The sequence below is a fragment of the Pelodiscus sinensis genome, chromosome 5 (assembly GCF_052426305.1).
Source record: "Pelodiscus sinensis isolate ZL-2025 chromosome 5, ASM5242630v1, whole genome shotgun sequence".
In the NCBI taxonomy this organism is placed as follows: Eukaryota; Metazoa; Chordata; order Testudines; family Trionychidae; genus Pelodiscus; species Pelodiscus sinensis.
The window spans coordinates 91,415,065-91,433,701 of record NC_143056.1 but is presented as its reverse complement, the minus strand read 5'-3'; the positions used below and the strand labels follow the sequence as shown (position 1 = coordinate 91,433,701).

The 18,637-nt window shown below is 40.4% G+C and overlaps 1 protein-coding gene across 1 annotated transcript in view; it reads right to left on the bottom strand.

Annotated features, from left to right (window-relative positions):
* Positions 1–4,933: 4,933 nt before the first annotated feature.
* Positions 4,934–18,637, bottom strand: part of PRMT3 (protein arginine methyltransferase 3) — a 111,634-nt gene continuing 97,930 nt past the window's right edge. The window contains exon 16 of the mRNA XM_075927736.2: positions 4,934–5,634. Within this exon, the coding sequence (XP_075783851.2) occupies positions 5,525–5,634 (110 nt within the window). The 3' untranslated portion in view covers positions 4,934–5,524. The remainder of the gene's footprint in view (positions 5,635–18,637) is intronic.

The window sequence follows — 18,637 nt, the reverse complement described above, 5'->3', positions numbered from 1 at the left end:
AATATGTTGATGCAGGCTTTAACCAGATGTATGCACATGTGTTTAGCTTTAAGCAGACGCATACATTTTTTGATGCAGTTTCCACACACGCATTTCCAGGATTACAGTTAAGTCACAAAGGTAGTCTTTGGCAGAGCCAGGACTTGAACTCTGTTCTCCTACACAGCTGCCAAGGGGCTTAGCCCAAGTGAACTACTTATTCTCCTCTCCTAGAGGATATAGAGTTGTCATTTAGGGTTGCCAACTCTCTAATTGCAGAAAATCCACCACCACCCATTGTAGAAACCTGGCACTGTCCATTCCCAGGGGCCCTGTCCCCCACTTACTTCAGCCTCTTTTCCTCCACTGTTCGCTCTCTACCTTATTCATTTTCACAGAGCTGGAGTTGCTAGCTCTGAGGTGAGGTCAGGTCAGAAATGAAAGTTTCAGGGTGCAAGAGAGGGTTCCAGGCTGGGCCAGTGAGTCGGGCCATGTAAAAGGGCTCAGGCTCCCAGAACCACTGACCTCAAGTGGCTCCCAGGAAGCACCCAGCATATTGCTTCAACTCCTAAGCAGAGGGGGAGCTGAGGGCTTTGTGTGTCACCCCTGCAATCAGGTTCCTGGTCAATGAAAACTGCAGAGCTGGTGCTCGGGGTGGGGACAGCATATGGAGCCCGTGGCCACCCATACACCTAAGAGACACAGGGACATGTCAGGAAGTCTTGGGGGCTGCACCAACCAAATACTATGCTGCTCCCATTCGGGCAAAAGTCCCTTTTACACAAAGCTTTTGCGCAAAAGGGCCAGTGTAGACAGCTCAGATTTGTTTTGCACAAAAAAGCCCCGATTGCAAAAATAGTGATTGGGGCTTTTTTGCGGAAAAGCGCGTCTAGTTTGGCACGGACGCTTTTCTGCAAAAAGTGCTCTTGCGGAAAAGCATCTGTGCCAATCTAGATGCTCTTTTCTGCAAATGCTTTTAACCTGGGTAGGGAGCCTGCTAGCTTCACACCAATCAGACTTTAAATGGTGTATGGTTGCACTCCAAAGCGTTCAGGAAAGACTGAAGCCCCACATCAGAGCATCTCATAGCTCTTTGGTTAGGACAGTCATAGGAGAAGGGTCAAGTATCAGAGGGGTAGCCGTGTTAGTCTGAATCCGCAAAAGCGATGAGGAGTCCTGGGGCACGTTATAGACTAACAGACTTATTGGAGCATATGCTCCAATAAATCTGTCAGTCTATAAGGTGCCACAGGACTCCTCGTTGCTTTTATAGAATTTTTCCTTACCTACTCTTGGTGATATTTGAAAAGAGATTCCAGAACAAAATATTTTGATGAATGACGAAGACCCTGGACAAAATATTTTGATGAATGAACCAACACCCTCACAGGGGACCAAGTTTATTCAGACAACTCAAAAGTAAAACCAAGTACCTGTCCCAAGGTATGAATTACCTCCAAGTCTGGGCGAACAAAAGGCTTCCTTTTTCATCTAGTCCTCTTCTGTTAGGGTACATTCTTAGGAGATGTGGCCCGGCTTCACCTAGTTATCCAGTTCATATCTGACTCATTTGTGGACACCCACAGTAAGCTTACCAGACAACTGCTTTTGTAGTCTTGTAAGAAACCTGTTGCTTGTGGTCCCCTCCCTGCACCAGGTGTCTCTGCTTAGGTCATTTAGTAATCTTGCTCCAGCTTTCAAGTGCCCTACAGTAAGCTCCCTCAGTCCTTCTGCTCTCTCACTTCCTAGCTTTGAATTATGACTTCATGGGTTAGGGCTTTGGACTCTCCCTACAAACTTCAATAGAAAGAGTTAGTGAAACTCTTGTGGGGCACTGCCAGAAATCTTGCTGAACATTTTATTCACATGGAATTTAACCAGACACACAAAATGTTGATCGTGGGTTAAGAATCAAAGCTGAAGAGAATTTAAGGAACTCCCAAGTAAGTATGTTTGCACATGACAGTTGCTAGACTGTTTGAACTCTTTACAATTCAGCTGATGAATAAAAAAAATGTGACTAGCAATCTTGCTAGCAGCCTCCATTTGTGTTTGTAAATATATCCAGGTTCTTTCTGAATTGCCCTTAAAGCCCTAGCTGAAGATCAAAAGCCTTATGCTGCAACACAGAGAGCTGTGTCTCATTAAAGTAAACACTATGCAATAAAATAAAAAGCAAGGGCAAAGTAAGGTACACCTGGAGAAATCCTATTAGGGCCACCAGCAGGAAGCCCATTCAAGAGAGTTGCTAATCAACGGTCTGGAGCTGCAAACATGTTAATGTCTGGTTTCCCCTTCCCCTCATGGGTAATGAGAAGATCACTTCTGCAGCTTGGCCAGACAAGTTTTACATTTCCCCTGAATAACTTTTGATGAACCAAAGATTAAAAACTTTACCTACCAGAAAAAGAAGATGAGTTTGAAAACTGAGTTTCCTGCAGTCCAGCATCCAAACACAAATTGGTAGCAGTAGGTACCTAACACTCTTGCAGATCAGGCCACATGTATTAAAAGGGACATGGTTATAGTTTTAGGCACATCCTCTGCATGTGTTTGTCTAAGTACAGTATGAGTCCTCATGTTTATCTGAAGAGAGATTACTACAGTTTCTATTAACCATTAAACAAATGCAACAGAGTAGTCTTGGTCTATACCCTTTTATAATAAATTATGCCTGAGGGAAAATTGATGACTGATGTAAATAACTCATTATTACTGAAAGCAGATGCAGTTTTTAGACAAGTTATCCCTCAAAGCTAAACATTTTTGCATTTTGAAAGCTCTGCATAGTCTCAGGGACATGCATCTGTAACACATAGCAAATGGTACATATTCTTTGCAGAGAATGTTAATCACTAATGAAAAATTTTTTCCAACTATTTCCCTTGCAAGGGTGTGTATGTGTGGGGGGAAGAGACCAAAAATAATTATGGGTTACTAGAAGAGATAATTGAATACAGTAGCTTTCTCCTCAATTTCTGTAGTTACTGCAGCTAATGACCAATCTGTTTGCTTTAATAGCCCGGAGCCTGAGCCATTAACTAGCAAACTGGTCATTAACCACCATTAATGATCATGTTCTTGGAAATATTTTTAAGTATTGAGCTGTTCTCACAAAATATTATTAAAACTGATCTGTTAAATTTGAAGATAGAAGGAAATGTCTATTTCCCTTTCCCTTGATATGGCTTTGAATTTAAACGACCCAAGTTTCTGGCTGGAAAGTTAATTAGATTCTTCTTCACCCTCCCTCCTCCCAACAGCCCTCTTTTCTAGATATTGCTTCAATAAGCCAAAAAATATTTTGGAGATTATTGAAGAATAAAAAAAATTAGCACTAAAACTGTTACTCATAGTTCAAAAGATTTACGTTAATTTGAGATATTAAAATCGGGGAGGGGGGGGGAGGGCCTCAAATTTTTAGTGAACTGCCTACAAGAAATTACCATTCAATTACATTTCATTACAATGGATTATTATAAAAATAATAAAAACTTTAAAACTCCTACCAATAGCAGCAAAGAAAAAAGTAGAAACTGAAAAGTAAACAAAACAAAACAAAACCACAATTCATTTATGCAATTCACTTGCTAAACTTTACTCAGATGGAACAATTAAAATAGATGAGTTAATGGAAATGAATTAGTGGAATTTTGTTGTTTGTAATCACAGTGCTGATAGGAAGCATTGACAGATTTTATTAATTAGAAAGGAGCTCCAAACAAACAACTAAATATAGCACCCTCCCTCTTCCCTTGTGAGCTGGGAAAGTTGGATTCAAATTTTGCAACTGATTATTAATCACCACAAAGCACACAACACAGCTGTGTTAGTGTTACTGCAGGAATCTCAAGTGATTTTTCCAATGACAACCTACTATTCAGGCCACTCCATGAAGTAACCAGACTTTCAGAAAGGCTTAGCCTCCAGCTGTTCCCATTAAGGTGTCCAAATGAGAGCTGAGCTCTTGAAAATTTGGCTCGAACTTTTTTTTTTTTTGCGGGGGTGAGGGTGGAGAGGGTTATTTTAGAAGGGTCTAGTATCCAACATTAAAGCAATGTCAATTTTTACTCGTAACATAGGGTGACATTCCTGTCATGTTCATAATGCCCAAGCCAATTTTTTCCCCATTGTGGACAAATCAAGTTCTATGCTCTCACCCCAAGAAGAGGTAGGCGGGGAAAAGGAATCAACATACTTGCAAGGCTGTTCTACTTGCAATTCAGCCCATAGATTAGTAGCAGTTTTGGCCTCCCTATCAATGGTGTATTGTGGCCAGCAGGCTAGTGCATTTCAGAGATGCACCTGCATCCACCCATGCTCTTACTATCTGCACCTCCAGATCTTTCGCCTACTGTTTTTTATAAGTGGTAGCTCCATAGGATTTTGTTTTGCTGGATGAGAGCAGACAGGCATATGATGGCAACTGTCTGCATTTGTGTGCAACTGTGCTTTGAAGAAGGAAAGAGCAGATGAAGGACATTGGTATTACCCAGATACATGAAACAAAAGACAGGACTATGCAGCACTTTAAAGACTAATAAGATGGTTTATTAGGTGATTAGCTTTCGTGGGCCAGACCCTCTTCCTCAGATCAAATTGTGGAAGAAAATTGGCATGACCATATATACCAAAGGGATACAATCAAAGGGATGGTATATATGGTCATGCCAATTTTCTTCCACTATTTGATCTGAAGAAGTGGGTCTGGCCCATGAAAGCTCATCACCTAATAAACCATCTTGTTAGTCTTTAAAGTGCTACATAGTCCCGTCTTTTGTTTCAGCTAGACCAGACTAACACGGCTACATCTCTATTACTACCCAGATACATATGCAAGTTTGCAAAAGCTAGTTCAATAGACCAGAGTAGGAAAAACTTCAGTAATCACTACGAGAGCCACTGTAGATATTGATGTTCTTAATCTTCCAATAAATGAACAATGAAAATTAAGGGAACTGCATAACAAAATGAAATTTGTTTATTTTGACAAATGCAATTTACACAATTGACAATACTTCATACTGTAATAGAAAGTTTATAAAAACAAATGTAGTCTTCATCACTAGAGCATGATGGGCCAAATCCTGAAGCACTGAATTATATTGAGTTGTGCCAAATAAAAATGAAATGAAGTCTGCACATTATTTGTCCCTCTGTTAATCTTAGCTAAGATTTTTTTGGTAAGAATAATCAGATTTGCCAGTGAGAACATTAAAAATAAGAAAGGCTCTGCTGAGTACAAATGTTACAGACAGCATGTTATCATTATAGTAAATGTCAGAGGTGTATTTGACTTTTCTGGTAGAGCCATCTAACAAAACCATTTTCATTCCGTCTCTCCACATTATATGAAATGCAGTTGGATTTGGTTTCATAAATTTGTCAGAGCTGCAAGACCACACCAATGAAAAGCCAATCAGTTCCAACTCCCCCAACTCCTGCTGCATTCTTGAGCCAAAACTCATTTTTATTTAGAAAACCTGTTTAATGTTTAAGTCATATCCATATAAAATTCATATCGTTTCACATCTGTTTAGTACGTTCACTGAAGGCTGTACATCTGTTTTGTGTTGTTCACTGAAAGTGTTACAATGAGGGACCGTGGATCCTTTCTATTCTTGAGAACAGTTATCTTTCCTTTCAAGGCTTCACCTACAAGAACAAAAAACAATGATTGCAGTAAATGATTAGAACAGCAGTGTTACATTTCTCTCATTTTACTGGTTTGCATGAGGAGCCTGTTTTAGAGCAAATAAATAAAAGTCAAAGAACATTATGAAAGCTACACCTATGTAGGGAGATGGTTTCAGCACTTCTACCAATAGCAAAGTCGATGTATCGTAAGTAGAGAAGGAGTAAAAGGTGACGGGATCTGAGGAAACGTTGTTCTAAGTCAGCCATAAAGATGTTAGCGTACTGTGGGGCCATGCTGGTACCCATGGCTGTGCCGCTGATCTGGAGGTATAAGTTGTCACCAAATTGGAAATAATTGTGGGTGAGAACAAAGTTACACAGGTCTGCTACCAGACTGGCAGTGGTATCCTCTGGGATAGTGTTTCTAATTGCTTGTAATCCATCCTCATGTATAATATTGGTGTAGAGAGCTTCTACATCCATGGTAGCAAGGATGGCGTTATCAGGGAGGTTATCGATGTTTTGTAGTTCTCAGGAAGTCAGTACTAAAGGGAAAGAATTCTTCCCTGAAGTGTACATCTGTTATTCCTTCATGGTGTTCAGTATGTAAACAAAGAACATTACTACAACCACGCCGGGAGGAATACTGAGTGATCAGTTTTAGTCTAGTTCACTTTTTACCACGTATGCGAAGTGCTTTCTATTTGTATTACAGTAACCCGGACCATGGTTTTGTTTTTAACCAGATTCTGAAGGGGAACGGTTTCAATAAAAAACATCATAAAATTAAACTGCACAAGCAGTGTCATAATTCAGAATAGCTACACATATATTTCCCCACAGTAGTTCAATGAGGATGCCCACCCTCAGGTTTCTGACTCCACCTAGGAGAGGCAATAGCTGACAGACATGCATCCCTCTCCCTCCTGGCTGTGGTATGTCTAGGTTCAACAGTTCTCTGCTTCACTGTGTTATTCCCAGAAAGAGACAGTCTAGGCAGGGTTGCTTCACTTTTCTCCTCCAACAGTACACAGTTTAATTGAAATATAGGTTACCAAAGCGTCTTCTAAATAAGCACCAATTTATTCTTATGGTAAAAGCAATAAAGAACCTACACACATGCTAATGCGTTTAATAGAGATCCCTTCAACTGCAACATGGGCTCCATTAGAAGAAGCCTTCAATTCCCCTGGGCATTTTCCTCAGATTTCAAGTTCATTGCACCCTTTGTCCTGATCAACAACTGTTACAAGCAAGGGAGTCACCCATTTACCTAGCCTGGCTCTCTGATGTCCACATTATCAGCCAGCAAATGAATCTCTGTTCAAAATGCAGCTTCAAAAAGATGGATTTGAGGTGGTTATTTGCTTTCCCCTCACTCCTATGCATTTCCTAGGAAATATGATTCATGCTTACTATCCCCAAAAAGATATTTAAAGTTCCTAATAGCTTCCAGAGACATTAATCCTGCCTTCCTCCTAAAGGCAAATCCAAAAGGTATACATATTTCTGCACATTTTTACAATAATATACAAACATTTGCATTTTCAATACAATGGACAATACAAAGGTATTAAATTGAATTCTGTAAGGTTTAATTCAGTGGTCCTCAAACTTTTTCCACTGGTGACCCCTTTCACACAGCCAGCCTTTGAGTGTTACCCCCGCCCCCCCAATGAAAAACACTCTACATTTAACATACTAGACATGCCCAAGAAAAAGCAGAGTTTGGGGGTTGAGGCTGACAGCTGTAATAATCTCATGACCCTTCTGAGGAGTCACAACCCCCTAGTTTGAGAACCACAGGTTTAATTCCATAATATTTGTTCAGGATATGGCACATCACTGTCATATTACTCACAATTAGTGTTAATTTTTATTAACCCCAAAAGAAAAAGTATGATTCACCAACAGATATTTTTTGGAGGGGGAGGCATGGACATGAAGGAGACATCTTGACAGAGTCCCACAGCCCTTTTCATAAGGGTAAAGACCAGGGAGTTCATATGGTTTTTCTGGCCACAGCCCAGCCGTGATAATTGCATTTATCTCCCCAAATTCCACCCCTGAAGGTTTCTGAAGTTCAATGTTTGTAAAGCACTTTCAGAGCCTATAATGAAAGATGGCAGAATAGTATTAACAATTTGGTATCTATGTACAGAGGGCTATGTATTTTTTAAGTTGAGTGTGGTACCATGTAAGATTTGTGTAGACAAATGCCTGCAGCCAGGATCCAACCTTTAATTTTCCAGAGTTATGTAAAATATCTTCCCAGGTAAGGCTTGGGCACATGTACACTATGCAGAATATCGACGCTGCTGTGGTCGATCTTCCAGGGTTTGATTTAGTGGTTCTAGTATAAATCCACTAGAATGAATTCAAAGGACACTCCATTCTGTGCTGGTACTTCTGCTCCTCACGAGGAATAAGGGAAGCCAAGGGGAGCAATTACTCCCATCAGCCTCCCACTGTGTGGACAGTACGGAAATGAGATGTAAGATACATCGACTCCAGCTACGTAATTTACATAGCTGGAATTCCATATCTTAATTCAACCTTCCCATGTAGTGTAGACCAGGCCAAAAGTGTGTATCCAAAAGGTAAACATATTTCTGCACATTTTTACAACAGATAGAAGTGGACAATAGCTTTTTTTCTATCGAGCTACAATTCTAGTTTTTATAGAAAAGTTTACTTTTCTTGATGGAAGATTCCTAGGCCAAGAGGACAGTGGTGAGTTTACAGTTATGAAGATCACCAACAGCTGGTCCATGCTTTATGGATTTGAAGAAACGGAAAGGATTAAGATCTAGAAATAATTGCACATACTTGCATAGAATAAAGAGGTACAAATAAATGCTGAAGTGTTTTGCAGTGCCACTAATAACAGTTCTGTACTTTTTAAATGTCTTCATGTACTTGGATTGAAATGTTATTAAAAAAGAAGAAAAAAAGGAAGCAATGCAGTAAATCTTTTTCCCTTGAATAAAGAATCCGAACTAGCAAAATAGCACTCGCTACTGACCAAAACACTTGGAAAAAACCTATAATTTCACATAAATAATTAATGAACACAGTTGAGAGGCCAGATTTTCAAACAGGGATTCAACCGTTATTTGTGCAAGCAGTCAGTGTACAAAAGTCAATATTAGTATTAATTACTATTGCGAATATGACTTTTTAACAAATGGCATTGCATTATTAATTACAATCCCTAATACGGCCAACACCATTAATATCTAAGTGTTATACAAAGGGAGATAAATATTAACTCCCACCCTCACCCCCATTTTAAATAGGGGAAAATGGATGCACAGCCAGAGGAACTGCAACTTACTCAACATCATATAGCAAGTTAGCATGGATCCAAGTGTCCTAACCAATAATCCAATGTCTTCTGCACTGGAACATGCTGCACAAAATCTTATGTTCAATGCATGTGAGCAAACAGGACTTCATGTATAAAGCATGTTACTTGTATACATGCAGAATTGAACACAAAAAGTTGTGCATGAACATGTATTTTGCAAATCTAGAGGCATTAGAAGGCATACTTTAAAGTTAATCAATTCATAAGCATTCCTGCAAATTTCATATACTTAGCTGTTCATCTTGCATTATATTCCCTACATATTTGATTATACAAAACCCTCAATAAAAAGTTTTAATTATTGCAGTACATGCAAAAAATGCCATCTGTCACAGTAAGTATGGGGCTTGGACTTTTCATACTTGTCATTTAGTGCCTGCTTCAAGGTTTGCTTTAATTTTCATTACAACTATTTGAGTACATGAATGCAGCACAAATTGTGTTACTTGGTCCATTCGCTGAGAGCTCATTTTAAACCCATGTATAACAAATGGATTATTTATCAAGAACAGAAATACCTATTCCATAATTTCACGAAGAACTGATGATCCAAATGCTAAAGGATGATGCTAGATAAATTCAGACTAGAAACACAGGTTAATCAGAAATTGGTAGAGAATGACTAGGTGAATTTCTATATGGCCTGTGTTAGGCAGGTGTCAGGCTAGGGCTACATCTATACTGCACAGCTTAAAATGGTGCAACCATGATGTTATAGCCACACCACTCTAAAGTGCAGCGTAGCTACTCTCTCCCGTGGTTAGAGGCCTCCTGATGACAAAATAAAACCCACTGCAACAAGAGGCAGTAGTTTTATCAGCAGGAGATACGTAGACATAGCCTAAATCTTTAAAATGGGTAAAGGCCATTAGAAAAAACAACCTTATAAGCCTATAATCACGTTCAAAGCTTTTTAATACAGCATTTTTATGCAGGTAAAAATTAGAAGTTTCATACACAGGCAAAACTTTTCGGATACGACTGTCTAAAATTAAGCATCCACATAACAAAAGCCAGATTTTTGGAGGTGCTAAGTATGCGCATTACCTAATCAAATGAACAGAAGCTATGATTATGCCACCCCTTTGGAAGTTAAATACAACTTAACATGACATACAAACGTTTTCATCATGACTCTCAGAGGAGAGTCCAAATGGAACATGTACTGTCAATACATTCAACTTCGATGCACACACAGTGTTTCTCAAGCTTTTTTTCTTTTTTTAATAAAGTACCCCTTTTTCAAAAAAAGAAAAAAAGTATCCCCAGTACCTACAGTTTTCAGACAATTTTTTTTTCTACCATTGCAATACATTTGTTTAAACAACTTAATCATAGCCGGGCGGGCGATGAAATTTTGGGGTGTAAAAAGTACAAAAATAATAAAACGCTATAAAACTTAAAAACAAATATTCAGTTTCCTCCAAATTTCAGTTGTGCTAATGTACCCCCGACTTCTCTCGAGTACCCCTAAGGGTACTCGTACCACTAGTTGAGAAACACTGCTCGATAAACACTGCTCTAGCACATACACATCACATTTTCCAATCTGATGCTCACAAGAATTACGAGTCAACCATCATGCTACGTAAGAATATCCCACCAACTCTCCAGAAGCAACCATATTCAGTATTTGATATGGATATTCCTTCACATTGTGGGAAAATTTGATTTCTGGGCTTATTATAGTATGGTTTAATAGAGGGATCTCACTGATGTTGTTACCTTTGCTGTGAAAAAACCTTTTGAAATTATCCATAGGGGTTTGGAGTTTTTTGGCAGATAAACTAATCTCTGGACCCTTCATATATATTTATATATATATATATACACACACACACACACACACACACACACACAGGCAGTCCCCGAGTTACGTGGATCCGCCTTATGTCGTATCTGCACTTACGAACGGGGCTTTTCTTGCCCCGGAACTCGCGGGTGGCGGGACCACCCAGATGCGCAGTGGTCCTGACACCGCGTCCTCCAGGGCGAGAAAAGCTGCTCCGGGTGTCCCTGGTCTGCTGGGGGCGGGGGGAGGGGGGCCCAGCAGACCAGGGACACCTCGAGCAAAGCCGCAGAGGCGGCGGGGTCCCGCGCTTCCAAGGCTTTGCTCAGGAGGGATCCCCAACAGACCAGGGACACCCCGAGCAGACCAGGGACACCCGCCGCCTCTGCAGCTTTCCTCTGGGTCTCCCTGGTCTGCTGGGCCCCCCCCCCCAGCGGACCAGGGACACCCGGAGCAAAGCCGCAGAGGCGCAGGACCCCGCCGCCTCCGCGGCTTTGCTCCGGGTCTCCCTGGTCTGCTGGGGGTGGGGTGGGGGGCGCAGCTAGTGCGCCCCCACTTCCCCCCCTAGGAGACCAGGCTTTTGTTGTGGACGCCTGGGGTAGAGCAGCTGGGGTGCTGCCGGGTTGGTCCTGGGGGGACCTACCCGGCAGCGCCCCAGCTGTTCTGTCCCAGGCTCCAGATTCAGCCGCTGTTGAAACTGATCAGTGGCTGATTCCAGGAAGCTGGGGGCAGAGCAACTCTGCCTCCGGCTTCCTGTAGTCAGCCCCTGGTCAGTTTCAGCAGCAGCGGCTGAATCTGGAGCCAGTTCCGAGTTACGTACAAATTCAACTTAAGAACAAACCTATAGTCCCTATCTTGTACGTAGCCCGGGGACTGCCTGTAGCAGCTTTTTTCAATATTTTCCACAATACTTAGGAAAGTCATATACTGGATCAAGTACTATCGTTTTAAGCAGAAAAAACAGGCGCTCTGCTTAAAAATGGATGGTATGGAATGTTGCATTAATAAAGTAGAAAGCTAGCCATGTAAAGCATTAATTACTCTGTTGCCCCCCCAGAAAGCCTTGCTTTATTGATCTTTGCTCTCCTCACCGTCCACCTTCTACCACCTTCTTATATCTCCTCTGCCTCTGGCATCCTGGTATCCTCTCTCCTCATTCTTAGTCTCCGAGCAGCTAGAGATGCTGGTTACTTGGCCATCTCTTCAGAAATCTGACTAACATCAACATCAGAGTTTTTATTAATTGTCCACTTTGATCAACAAGACTGCTCCACTGTGGTAATTATATACATAAAAATACTAGTGACTGGTTATTTTAATGCAACAGTCCTGTCAAGCAAAAGGATAAGATTTTATACCAGTTAACTATTTCACTGAAGTACATTTAGCCTCAAAGGAAGCTCTGAGAAATAACATCTTTAATAACTTATTAATGTTTTCATGAAAGCCCTCAGATTTTTATAAAAAGTTAATTGCATTAAGCTACCCAGAGAGTCAATGTGTAATTCACTGTCAAGAGGCATAGCTATGCCTTCCACCACATTAGATCTGCCTTTCTGAATACCCTTTTTTGTAGCTGAACCGAGCAATGACTGTGTAGCCATGTAACAGGGAGGCAGATCAGAACAATTAATCTCTGTCATGGAGATATAAAATGACTGATGCTTTTTAACAGCTCTACTGTCCTATAAACTGCAGTGGAAGCTCTCTCTGGGACTAAGCTGCATCATCTTGCTCTTGTTATGCTCAGTAGGATGCAAATAAACCATACTGCAGTTCCATTAGGACAAAAATGAATGTGTTATAATCCTGTTCCAGCTTTTTTATTCATCCCTTGGAAAACCCTTACATTTTAACTCCCAATAAGAAGAAAATACTCAATAAATGCTTGCAGCAAGGAACTTGCTATCACAGCCGATTAAAAGCAGGGAGTGTATTTCCAGAGTAACTTCATTTAAGAAGGTAAATTACATAGTTGCAAATGCCCCTGTGTAGGATAGCATGATATAGATATAACACTTACAATACCTCTGGTGCATTATGATGTCTCTGCTTTGTATTATCAATGAGTATGAAAGGCCCTCAGATCACGATCATAACTTCCATTTATAAATGTATAATGCCAACACTGAAAGTTTCATATTGGGTCAGAGCAGTGATCCACCCATTCCAGTATCACATCTTTGAAAGGAAAAATGGCCAGCTGCTTTAGAGGAAAAAAAATGGTGAAATTATTTGTACGCAGGGTAAATTTCTTTCTCCCTGCATTTATGATCTGAAGTATAATTTATATCCTTTCCAATGACAATTTTTTTAAAAAAGTCTTTGCTACTGTAAATCAGGATTTACAATAAAGACTGGACATGTTTAAGAATAACAAGAAAATCCATTAAAAATCCATTATGTTTTGTGGCAACGAGTTCTACAAATTAATCACCCATTATGTGAAAAAGTACTTCTTTGTATCAGTTTTACATTTTGGGCTTTTCAGTTTGAGTATCTGCTTGTTCCTGTATGATGAGAATGCAAGAAAAAAAGTGTGTACACAATTCACTACTGTACACTGTTAGCATATCTCTTCTTTTTTCATTTCCTTCTCTAAAACACTAAGGATTGGCCTACACTACAGAGTCAGGTTAATACAAGACAGCTTACATCAGCCTATTGCTTTTAAGTGTCTACACTAGAACGTTGCTCCTGATTATATAAGTTGCCCTCACACCAACCTAATAATTCCACCTTTGAGAGAGGCTTAGTACTAAGATAATATTGGCCATCAGCATTCTCCCACTTCCCCTGCTCGCTAGAGTCCTCCTGCCCTAAGGAAGACAATCTCAGCTACAAGCCATGGAGTGGTGGCAAGGGGACCCCAGCTGTCACTGCCCCACAATGCTCCACACAGCTAAATCGGGAGGGAAGCGCTCCTGGTGAGGACATGGATTAATGACAGACGAGGCACAGTGGGACATGACCACTGCTGTAATTACTGTAGTGGCTGTAGGTCGATCTAACTTAGGTTGACTTAATTTTTTAGTGTAGACGAGGCCTAAACCTTTTTACTCCTTCCTCACGTGGAAATCTTTCCCATACTTTTCAGTATCTAGGAAAGATGTTTTCACTCCCTTTTGGTTTTAGGAAGTAATTTTAGCAAAGCCTTCTCTCATGCCCTTCTTTTGATTATATGGATTACTGACTGGACATTCAGAAAGCAGGCTACTCTCCCATCTCACCTCACAGTAAATTGCACTCCTTTCTCCAATCCTCATCACCCAACCCTAAGTGATTAATGGCTTATGAGAAAGCAGTGAATGTAATCTGCTTGAACAGGAAAATCACCTGGGACAGAGAAGACAATAGTGGCATAATTTAGATTCTATTAAGATTTAGGGATGTTAAATTTAGTTTAACTAACTAGTCGATGGATTTTCCATCAAGTAATCGATTAGTGGATAAGCGGGGGAGCAGCAGCAGAGTTAGCACCCAGCCCTGGGAGCTAATCCTGCTGCAGTTCTGCCTCTGAAATGTATTAAGAGCGAGCAGGTTTGCACCGGGTCCTCGCCGCTACACACTAGGTTTGAATGTAAAAAGGCTGGAGTGCAGGTAGGGGACCGGGCGCGAGCTGGGAATCAGCTGTCCCAGCTCGAGCCAAGTCCCCCACACTGTGCTTCCGATTTTTAAATGATTCTTAATACATTTAAAAAGCAGAGGCGTAGCATCTAGGACAGAGCTTGGAATCAGATGATTCCTGGCTTGCACCTGGTCCCAATATTCTCCTGTCTCTCCTGCCCCCCACAGAGATGGTGCTGGAGTGGGAACCGGCTTTTAAGCTAGCTCCCTGCAGCACTGGCTCCTGCTCCACCTGCCCTGCTGCCTGGCACCAAGGGGGGGGGGGGGGGGAGGTGGAGGAGGAAGCAACTAGTCAATTGACTAGTCACTTACATCTCTATCAAGATCCAAACAAGAATTTATTTTTCTTAGAACTGGGCTTTGTATGGAAGGTCTTTCACCATACTGAGATTTATACCCAGTTAAAAAGAGCACTACTGCTTAGAAAAGTTGGCTTGAAAACTGGTCCTTTAAACCAGTGGTTATCAACCTTTTTGGGCTCAGACCCATTCACAAATGTTTATGGCCTGTTGCAGTATAGCAACTAGCCCGGTAATGGAGGCACTAATGTAGTTTCTGTTGGATCCTGTCTCCTGGGTATGTTAGGAGGGTCCTGCCTGCTATTCGCCACACAATGGCAGCTCCTGCAATTCCTGTGTTGCAAGGATGGCGAGGCTTAGCTTTCTGCTATGGGTACTGCAACTTTGGGGGTAGTAGTGCTGCTCAGGTTTGGCTCCGCTCTCTACCTTGACTGGACCAAATCTGAATGCAGTGCCACTCATTCAAATTTGACCAACCTGGAGTCCCATCACCCTGATGACTGGGCTAAATCTGAGTAGCACTGAGACCAGGATGGATAAAAATCTATTATTTAAAACAAACAAACAAAAAAAATCAGACTTTTTAATTTAAATTGGATCTTTTTGATTTTTTAAAAAAAATCAATATTAAATTTCTCTTTTAAAAATAAACATTGCAATTCTATCTTATCACAAACATGCTACACCTATACTTACAGTCTCATAAAAATGAATTAATGGCTCTAGTCTGTCCAGCCAGCTCTTGCTTCTTGAAAGTTCTGGGCGTTCAATTTCTGTTTTTCAGCAGACTAACATGGGACAAGACAAACAAAGGCTGGATAGGATTGTTTTTGTTCTATGCTTATGTGGTGATGGACCTGGGGCAAGCACGGCAGAGTTAGTTAAGACCATTGTTTAAGGACAGAAACAATATATAGGAAAGGATGGTGGCAGCATAGAAAGGAAGAGTGGAGTGGACTGGAAAGGCAAAGGGAAGACTTTATTCAGTATACACACAGCTTCCTAAATTCCCTGACACTTTTGCACAGAAAAACGGTCATGGCTTGTGGGTGTAAATGAGACCCTCTCTAGGAATATTTTAAAGAAATGTGTTCCCTGGGTATAAGGAAAATGTATCAAGTGTAAGCAGAGCAAGAAGAAAATGCAGGGCCTAGCTGCAAGAATGAAAAACCATAAAGAAAACTGCTTATTGGGAGAAAACAATGTGATATGCCTAAAGAACAATGTGGACCAACTTTGCAATGCATTATTCTTCAAGATACTCTATGCATTTTAGAATTTGTGTGATTTAATAAGTCGACTCCCAAGCTGTTTGCCGTGTTGGATTTTGTTAGAAAAAAAAAGTTTAGCTTAGTTTAGGTAACCCTTATGTCTTGTTTAATTAGTTAACTAGGTTTAGACTTCATCACCCGTGTAATGCCATTTGTAAAACCGATGGACCCAGGACGTCAGCAGGTGAGACTGAACCTTCAACCTTAGGGGCTAAAGTCTTGTGCCTCAACAGCATAAGCTAAAAGCCAGCTGGCCTTTAGCAAAAGCTGTAGAACAGGCTTCATTCTTCCACTCTCAGTGCCTCTAGGTTACATAAGTATACAATACAAAAAGCTATAGTAAGAGAGATCAAGAGTTACCAGTTGCCATTGTGTATCATTTTCTTATTTTATGTTACATGGTACATGATCCTTACTTTGAAACATCCTGGTCACAGACCATAATGGCCATACCGTAAGTCTATTCCCTATTTTACTTCAGCATAATTCAGCTTTTCCAAAGGAATCCCATTCTATACTTGTTTTCAATGGGGCTTACTCCAAAATTAAGTGCACTCTAAGCTTAATCAGTCTTAGCTTTTTTGGTAACTTGGAATCAGATCTGTAACAAAATGACAGTGGGAGTGGGAAAGATGAGAGCTAGCAGGAGGAGTTTTAAGGATAACATACATTTAGTGTTCTGAGGACTTGCTGTTAGAGTTTATAACATTTGAAGAAAAAAAAAAAGAGTTTAAGGACAGCCATTTCCAGCAATTCAAAGGTCTGCTACAATTGCATAAGTGAAATATTTATGCAATATTTAAGATTTAGTTTATTACAATGTAAGTGCTGTTGTTTGTGTGAATGATTTAGTTCTTACCTTTCCTAATGTACTGTTGCTGCCATCTTGACATTTGCAGCCACACACACACTCATCCCTTTATGGCTAGGTAATTTTGGCTGCCTTCACCACCAGTTTATGAATGCCAAAGAGCAGCCTCACCTCACCGATCGCGACTGCTAATATAAAACTGAACTCATCACACTGCGTGTTTCAAGGGAATTGTTACTGTTCTAGTATTCTGCTTTCATTTCCCGAGGCTCATGACCTCATGATGATTTTACAGGTGCAGCTATGGTGGATTTTCTCAAGTCAGACCTCATACCGCTGTATCTGCATCAGAAGCATTTTGCAGTTGCATTGTGGGGATAGAAAGCAACTATCAACTACTAGGATGTTTTGCGTTCAGATAACACGGGGGTGTAGATAGTATTTAGAGCGAGATAAGAGGCTAAGCTAGCTTTATGACAACTTTGTGCTCTGCCATTTCTGAGTGGCTGCAGGGCTCACTGAAGCCCAATCAGTCTGGGCTGCTGCCTAAATCACTATATATCATCCCCATTTGATATTCTTCCTGAGTACAGATATCTTCATATTTTAAATCTTAAAAAAAATTGAAGTCAATATAAAAAGTATCACCAGTTTCATTGGCCTGGTCCTCTCTGACCTTAAAATTCAGACTACAAGGAGAACTAGATTTTAAAGGGGTGAGATATTGCCACATCACTTAACAGCGAACGATTGCTATGGTGACAAGCTTACAACAGATAATTTAATTGCAATCCTAGACAGGTAGAATAGGAAACAGAATCTCATTTAAGAACTTAACCCTCCAATAACTGAATGTGGAATACAGAAGTATTTCAGTTTAATACCAAAGCATCAAAATCTATCAATCGTACCAAAGCCAATTTCCTACCATTTAACAAACCCGAGCAAAGAAAATTAACATTTTGAAAGTTTGTTAGTTTGCAAATGGCTACCTAATTATGGTGGAAACTGAGGAGTATAAAGATAATCAAGAATTTTACAGGGTTTATTTGTAGAAGTCCTTTTTCAGTTTTGCTGTGCTCAACCTTTTTGGTATTGTGGAAAAACAGTAACATCAAGGTTTTATTTCTACCGCAAGGCAATATCAAGAACATAAAATAACAGCGATGTGCTGTTTTATTGCTAATGGAGTTTGTTTGCATGCAAATTTTCTGTTTCAACTTAATGCACTGCAATAGAGAAGAAAAAAGTCAACACAGACTCGCAAGGTTATTTTTGGAAGCGTGAAATTTATTTACCATATGTCTGAACCTAAATCAAACTCATGAACCCATGATCTTCTCTTTATAATCTTTTGTTTGGAGAAATTTAGCAAATATGTTTAACAGGGTGGAAGCAGGCAGATGGAAAATCCAGAAACACATTTTTTCTATCAATTCAAATAGATATAAAATATCTGGGGTTTTTTTGTTGTTGTTTTTTTTAAAAGGGGATTTTCAAGTTTACAATGGTGGCTAACTGAAGTCTGACCGGCATCTATAGTTTGTCTTGCCAAAAAAGGCAGCTGGGTTCTTACTCTAGATTTTCATTTTGTTGAAATATTAATTATTAAACACAAATCCAGCATGCTAACAGCACTCTTACTTCATTGCTCATTGCCGGCAAATCTCAGATGATGCCCACTAGGGAAAAATACAGATTAGATCAGGAGCAAGTGCTTCCTTCTACAGGGTTAAAACAGCGGAGGCTTTTGTGCATTTCAAAGCCAAAGCACCTGCACAGAGACTGGGTCAGTGGGACTCCACACTAAGGATATTAACTAACAATTAATTTACTAGTTGGGTAGTCGATGGA